A 7,924-nucleotide genomic window follows, 5' to 3' on the forward strand; every position below is an offset into this window, starting at 1 on the left:
TACTGTATGTAACTGGGTCAAAATACCACAGAGGCAGAGAGTTAGTCTATGTTACATTGTTCACATGGACTTCATTGTGTAGCCTCGTGAAAAATCATACTGCTTTTTAATATGATAGAAAATAAGTCAACCAGCCGACATGCAAGAGCATATTGTAGATGCAATAACATGACATTTTTGTTAGGTGAAAGTATCGGACCAATGGCCCAGTGGATATCTCCAACAATACAGTATACTGAACATTGAACATGACAACAGCGCCCCTCTCTGTACGAAAGTATGCATCACATGTTGGTCATCTCCCCCAGCTATTTATTTTTTCATGATCACGTCACATGCGTCGCGGCTGCTCTAAAGAGGTATTTCAGACAGTCACAAACAGGCCAGATGAACAAGGGGTTGAGGTAGGTAGGGTTGACCTGGATTTTCTGTGATACAGAATCAACTGGAGGGTGACCGTGTCATTACCCTCGTAAGGTATCTGAAATTACATCAAAAGGTAAATAATAGTCCACGGTTACCATGGTTACCGACTGTGCCGTGGTAGAAAAGTAAATACTACATACCTGGGACACTGACTGTAGTCATTAAGATTATAGAATTTGCAATTCAACAATGACATTGCAAAATTATAGTAGTCTAGAATGATATGATTTTTTGGGACATGGACTTGCAAATATGCTATAGGCTAATGTTTTGGACATTGCCTATTCACATATTCCTGTTGGAACTATTGTCAGACGAGTTTAACATTGAGTTCAAAATMAACACACTGCTCAAACTGACTGTCCTTGTTGGCCTCTGTGTTGTGATGACAACCAATGATCCACATTCTCTAAGTGTTCTAGGATACTGTGTTATTGTTTCTGTAACAGCAGAGTCCAAGGAACTGTATGTTCCACAAACCAGTAATGGAATAGGATAGGGGGAACTGTCGTAATAGAATACAAAACTTTACAGCGACACAGAAGCCTCGCAACTTTGGCAACTATTACAGTGTGTCTGGTGACGCTCCTACACAGCTAGGTCTTTGTGTAAAACTACCATGTGTCTGGTGACGCTCCTACACAGCTAGGTCTTTGTGTAAAACTACCGTGGTTATGAGCACATGATAAAGCAATACCATTATCTAGATTTGGTGAAGCAAGTGTTAACTGGATTATTCATGAATCGGGGATCAGAGACCCTCCCTCCATCCCTCCCTGTTCTCAGAGGCCATTTTATACAGTGAATCACCTAACGGTACAACATAACTGGCACCACGCAGATTCATAGTTCGTCGAATTCATCTCTTTATACGCGGTAAGTAGGTTACTGTATGCATTACCTTTGGTGCTATACGTGCTCCATCGTTTGAAGATCAGGTTATTTGTTCATGTTGATGAGGAACTTTGTACAAATCTTTCTGATAATATTTTGCAGCCATAAGATATAATGGTACAAAATGTCAGTGTCTGAATGGAGTTGGATGACAAGTCAACAGTATCTTGCTCAAAGTAAAATGGTGTTAAATTGCAGACCACTTGTGGCTATGGACGTTACAGCCGTTGGGGTGGTTTTAGCGCATGAGCGGTCACGTGCACGCGCTTATTATTAATTTAACCTAGAACATTGTAATATAAGCGCAACTTAATATATTGTCTGTTGATGTGTATGCATTATATTTAGGGTGCGCCACTATATTACAGCTCCGCGGTTACGTATAGCAAACAAGGAAACAGCTTGTTACACGGTAAGAAGTCATTGATCTGTCAAACGGTCAATGAATAAGCGAGGAGAAACATTGTTACAATGTCTTTTCACAGTGTATCCAGAGAAGCATTGATCGGGTCCGCTACACTTGGAGTTGTCTTTGTGGCTGGTTATTACATTGGTAAGGGGGGTAGAATCAACGTGGCCGCCTTATCAATTTCATCACATGTCAAGATGACGTTCAACAGTCAAATAAGACCGCTAGAGTCATCGTGTATTGTTTCCCATTATTGTTAATTTATCAAACACTTAAACCACAGTATCTGTACCATATAGCCATCTTGAGATTACTCATCAGTTGACATGATTGCTCCCTCCAGGCAAAAGAAGATCCACATTTTCCATGGACATCTTCAAGAGTCACTCTGGGGCGAAAGATAACCCCTTGATGCAGTATGTCCTCAATCATTCAATGAGGGAGCATCCGGCCCTGAAAAAACTCCGACTGGTAAGAAGGTCCGGATTTACTCATGTCTTCATTATCAAATATGTTCAGATATTTGCCTAGCAGTAGAAACTGTCCAAAGTCCATAGTGTCTGTCCATAGTGTCTGTCTTTTGCCACAAGGGGGAACCATTTATTATGTTGTACAAATCACATCAAATCTAATTMTATTTGTCACGTGCGCCGAATACAACAGGTGTAGGTAGACCTTACAGTGAAATGCTCACTATCAAGCCCTTAACCAACAATGCCGTTTTAAGAAAAAATAAGTGTTAAGAAAGTATTTACAAAAATAAACTGAAGTAAAAGAAAGTAGACAAATAACAAATAATTAAAGAGTAACAATAAAATAACAGTAGCTATATATTTTTTTGTATTTTTTTTTCACCTTTATTTAACCAGGTAGGCAAGTTGAGAATAAGTTCTCATTTACAATTGCGATCTGGCCAAGATAAAGCAAAGCAGTTCGACACATACAACAACACAGAGTTACACATGGAGTAAAACAAACATACAGTCAATAATACAGTAGAAAAATAAGTCTATATACAATGTGAGCAAATGAGGTGAGATAAGGGAGATAAAGGCAAAAAAAGGCCATGGTGGCGAGGTAAATACAATATAGCAAGTAAAACACTGGAATGGTAGATTTGCAGTGGAAGAATGTGCAAAGTAGAAATAATGGGGTGCAAAGGAGCAAAATAAATAAATACAGTAGGGGAAGAGGTAGTTYTTTGGGCTAAATTATAGATGGGCTATGTACAGGTGCAGTAATCTGTGAGCTGCTCTGACAGCTGGTGCTTAAAGCTAGTGAGGGAGATACAGTAAGTGTTTCCAGTTTCAGAGATTTTTGTAGTTTGTTCCAGTCATTGGCAGCAGAGAACTGGAAGGAGAGGCGGCCAAAGGAGGAATTGGCTTTGGGGGTGACCAGAGAGATATACCTGCTGGAGCGCGTGCTACAGTTTACAGTCTAACCAGAGTTTAGAGTTTACAGTCTAACCAGACACCTAGGTTTTGTAGTTGTTTACATATTCTAAGTCAGAACCGTCCAGAGTAGTGATGCTGGATGGGCGGGCAGGTGCAGGCAGCGATCGGTTGAAGAGCATGCATTTAGTTTTACTTGTATTTAAGAGCAGTTGGAGGCCACGGAAGGAGAGTTGTATGGCATTGAAGCTCCGTGGGTGTTAACACAGTGTCCAAAGAAGGGCCAGAAGTATACAGAATGGTGTCATTGCATAGAGGTGGATCAGGAACAACCCGCAGCAAGAGCGTCATCATGATATATATACAGAGAAGAGAGTCGGCCGAGATTGAACCCTGTGGCACCTCCATGAGACTGCCAGAGAGGCCCGGACAACATGCCCTCCGATTTGACACACTGAACTCTATCAGAGAAGTGGTTGGTGAACCAGGCGAGGCAATCATTGAGAAACCAAGGCTATTGAGTCTGCCGATGAGGATGTGGTGATTGACAGAGTCGAAAGCCTTGGCCAGGTCAATGATACGGCTCCCAGTATTGTTTCTATCGATGTGCGTTAGATATCGTTTAGGACTTGAGCGTGGCTGAGGTGCACCCATGACCAGCTCTGAACCAGATTCCATAGCGGAGAAGGTGCAGTGGATTCGAATGGTCGGTAATCTGTTTGTTGACTTGGCTTTCGAAGACCTTAGAAGGCAGGGTAGGATGGATTATGCTGTAGCAGTTTTGGGTCAAGAGTGTCCCCCCTTTTGAAGAGGAATGACCGCAGCTGCTTTCCAATCTTTGGGAATCTCAGACGACACGAAAGAGAGGTTGAACAGGCTAGTAAAAGGGGTTGCAACAATTTCGGCAGATAATTTTGAAAGAAAGGGTCCAGATTGTCTAGCCCGGCTGATTTGTTGGGGGTACAGATTTTGCAGCTCTTTCAGAACATCAGCTGACTGGATTTGGGAAGAAGGAGAAATGGGGAATGCTTGGCGAGTTGCTGTGGGTGGTGCAGTGCTGTGACCGGTAGAGGGTAGCCAGGTGGAAAAGCATTTGGCCAGCCGTAGAAAAATGCTTATTGAAATTCTCAATATAGTGGATTTTATCGTGGTGACAGTTTCCTTCCTCAGTGCAGTGGGCAGCTGGAGGAGGTGCTTCTTATTCTCATGGACTTTACAGTGTCCAGAACTTTTTTGAGTTTGTGTTGCAGGAAGCAATTTTCTGCTTGAAAAAGCTAGCCTTGGCTTTTCTAACTGCGTGTATATTAGTTTCTACTCTTCCCTGAAACGTTGCATATCAACGGGGGCTGTTCGATGCMAATGCAGAACGCCACAGGATGTTTTTGTGTTGGTTAAGGGCAGTCAGGTCTGGAGAGAACCAAGGGCTATATCTGTTCCTGGGTCTACATTTCTTGAATGGGGCATGCTTATTTAAGATGATGAGGAAGGCATTTTTTTTTTAATAACCAGGCATCCTCTACTGACGGGATGAGGTCAATATCCTTCCAGGATACCCGGGCCAGGTCGATTAGAAAGGCCTGCTCGCTGAAGTGTTTCAGGGAGCGTTTGACAGTGATGGGTGGAGGTCGTTTGACCGCTGACCCATTACGGATGCAGGCAATGAGGCAGTGATCGCAGAGAGGTGTATTTAGAGGGCAAGTTGGTTAGGATGATATCTATGAGGGTGCCCGTGTTTACAGCTTGGGGTGGTACCTGGTAGGTTCATTGATAATTTGTGTGAGATTGCATCAAGCTTAGATTATAGGATGGCTGGGGTGTTAAGCATGTCCCAGTTTAGGTCACCTAGCAGCACGAGCTCTAGATGTATAGMGGGTACCAGTACAGAGTCAATGTGTGGGGGCACAGGTTAGTCACAGGTTAGTTGATGCAATATGTACAGTACCAGTCAAACATTTTTTAGTTTTTTTTACAATTTTCTACATTGTAGAATAATAGTGAAGACATAAACTATGAAATAACACATGGAATCATGTAGTAACCAAAAAAGTGTTAAACAAATCAAACTATATTTGATATTCTTCAAAGTCGCCACCCTTTTCCTTGATGACAGCTTTGCACACGCTTGGCATTCTCTAAACCAGCTTCACCTGGAATGCAGTCTTGAAGGAGTTCCCACATATGCTGAGCACTTGTTGGCTGCTTTTCCTTCACTCTGCAGTCCAACTCATCTCAAACCATCTCAATTGGGTTGAGGTCAGGGGATTGTGGAGGTCAGGTCATCTGATGTAGCATTCCATCCTTCTTGGTCAAAAAGCCCTTCCACAGCCTGGAGGTGTGTTGGGTCATTGTCCTGTTGAAAAACAAATGATAGTCCCTCTAAGCCCAAACCAGATGGGATGGTGTATCGGRGTAGAATGCTGTTGTAGCCATGCTGGTTAAGTGTTCCTTGAATTCTAAATAAATCACAGACAGTGTCACCAGCAAAGCACCCCCTCACCATCACACCTCCTCCTCCATGCTTCACGGTGGGAACTACACATGCAGAGATCATCCGTTCACCTACTCTGCGTCTCACAAAGACACGTCGGTTGGAACCAAAAATCTCKAATTTGGACTCATCAGACCAAAGGAGAGATTTACACTGGTCTAATGTCCATTGCTCGTGTTTTTTGGCCCACTCAAGTCTCTTCTTATTATTGGTGTCCTTCAGTAGTTGTTTCTTTGCAGGAATTCGACCATGAAMGCCTGATTCACGCAGTCTCCTCTAAACAGTTGATGTTGAGATGTGTCTGTTACTTGAACTCTGTGAAGCATTTATTTGGGCTCCAATTTCTGAGGCTGGTAACTCTAATGAACGTTTCCTCTGTAGCAGAGTTAACTCTGGGTCTTCCTTTCCTGTGGCGGTCCTCATGAAATCCAGTTTCATCATAGCGCTTGGAAGGTTTTTACGACTGCACAATGCAAATAGTCTGGGTAGCTATTTGATTAGCTGTTCATGAGTCTTATGGCTTAGGGGTAGAAGCTGTTAAGAAGCCTTTTGGACCTAGACTTGGCACTCCGGTATCGCGCGGTAGCAGAGAGAACAGTCTATGACGTGGGTGACTGGTGTCTTTGACAATTTTTAGAACCTTCCTCTGACACCGCCTGGTATAGAGGTCCTCGATGACAGGAAGCTTGGCCCCAGTGATGTACTGGGCTGTACGCACTACCCTCTGTAGTGCCTTGCGGTCGAATGCCAAGCAGTTGCCATACCAGGCAGTGATGCAACCAGTCAGGATGCTCTTGATGGTGCAGCTGTAGAACTTTTTGAGGATCGGAGGACCAATGCCACATTTTTTCAGTCTCCTGGGGGGGGAATAGGCATTGTCGTGCCCTCTTCACGACTGTCGTGGTGTGTTTGGACCATGATAGTTTGTTGGTGGACACCAAGGTACTTAAAGCTCTCAACCTGCTCCACTACTGACCTGTGGATGAGAGTGGGGGTGGCGTACTCAGTCATCGTTTTCTTGTAGTCCACAATCATCTCCTTTGTGTTGAACACATTGCGGGAGAGGTTGTTGTCCTGGCACCACATGGCCAGGTCTCTGATCTCCTCCCTATAGGCTGTCTCATTCTTGTCGGTGATCAGGCCTACCACTGTTGTGTCATCGGCAAACTTAATGATGGTGTTGGAGGCGTGCTTGGCCATGCAGTCGTAGGTGAACAGGGAGTACAGGACTCTCTGTTCACACACTCTCTGTTCACAAGTGTCTGGGTCTGYGACTTGTAAATATAAATGTACACTTAGTAAACAGGCTGTTTATCATGTTAACTTTTCTATTTTTGGAGAAAAWCAAAACATGAACATCTCCTTTCTTCTGTTTTATCTTCCAGAGGACGATGGATGATTCCTGGAACTTCATCATGGTTGCCGCTGAGCAGTCTCAGCTGATGGCTAACCTGGCGAGACTCATCAAAACCAAGAAGGCTATAGAAATCGGTAAACATTATTCACATTATACTCTTTATCACATGTAATAATCTCTTCTCACTAGTTTCTGTAGCCTAGGGTTTTATTTAATGTTGCTATCACCACCAATAACGTAGTGTAATTCTAGTCCATATTGGCTCGCAAAAATAAATACTGTTTTTATGTAAAACATTTACTGTATACGAGTCTCATAATACTTGTTTTATTTGTCTTCCCTGTAGGAGTATACACAGGGTACAACACTCTGAGCATAGCGCTGGTTCTGCCAGACGACGGGAAGATGGTGGCCTGTGACATCAAAGACGAATACCCCAACATCGGCAAACCCTTCTGGAAAGAGGTGATATGTGGATTTGTGTTTGCTTTCTCTGACACACCAGTGCTACGCGACCTACTGTTGACGTAACTCTTCTAGACAGGCATTTCAGCGAGCTGGCAGAATCATTTGATTGACTATATGTCATCTCTCACACCATTGTAGTGATTCTGGTGTGTACAGGCCAGACATGGGTGTATTTGTAAGGGATAGCACCACTAGCCTTGTCAAGCTCCCCAGGTAACAAGTTACACTCTGAAACTATTTTATTCACATTAGCCTCGTGCCCAGATCTGTTGTCTCCTTTATAGCCTGGTCAGTCTGTTGTTCCTTCTATAGCCTGGCCCGCTTAGGTCTGTTGTCTCCTTCTATAGGCCTGGTCCCATGTTGTTGTCTCCTTCAATAGCCTGGTCCCAGATCTGTTGTCTCTTAATAGCCTGGTCCCGATCTGTTGTTCCTTCTATAGCCTGGTCCCAGATCTGTTGTCTCCTTTATAGCCTGGTCCGCAGATTGTTGAC

At 43.5% G+C, this 7,924-nt stretch overlaps 1 protein-coding gene across 4 annotated transcripts in view; it reads left to right on the forward strand.

Moving 5' to 3' along the window:
* Positions 1–385: 385 nt before the first annotated feature.
* Positions 386–7,924, forward strand: part of comtd1 (catechol-O-methyltransferase domain containing 1) — a 17,574-nt gene continuing 10,035 nt past the window's right edge. The window contains exons 1-5 of one of the 4 annotated variants that reach the window (XM_070438839.1): positions 1,211–1,302; positions 1,806–1,873; positions 2,073–2,200; positions 6,994–7,099; positions 7,312–7,430. In XM_070438839.1, the coding sequence (XP_070294940.1) occupies positions 2,096–2,200; positions 6,994–7,099; positions 7,312–7,430 (330 nt within the window). In that variant the 5' untranslated portion in view covers positions 1,211–1,302; positions 1,806–1,873; positions 2,073–2,095. Of the gene's footprint in view, positions 500–1,195; positions 1,303–1,791; positions 1,874–2,072; positions 2,201–6,993; positions 7,100–7,311; positions 7,431–7,924 lie in introns of those variants that run through there. The other 3 variants (XM_070438840.1, XM_024137525.2, XM_024137524.2) reach the window with 3 other exon arrangements.

This window comes from Salvelinus sp. IW2-2015, unplaced genomic scaffold (genome assembly GCF_002910315.2).
Source record: "Salvelinus sp. IW2-2015 unplaced genomic scaffold, ASM291031v2 Un_scaffold1222, whole genome shotgun sequence".
NCBI classification, from domain to species: domain Eukaryota; kingdom Metazoa; phylum Chordata; class Actinopteri; order Salmoniformes; family Salmonidae; genus Salvelinus; species Salvelinus sp. IW2-2015.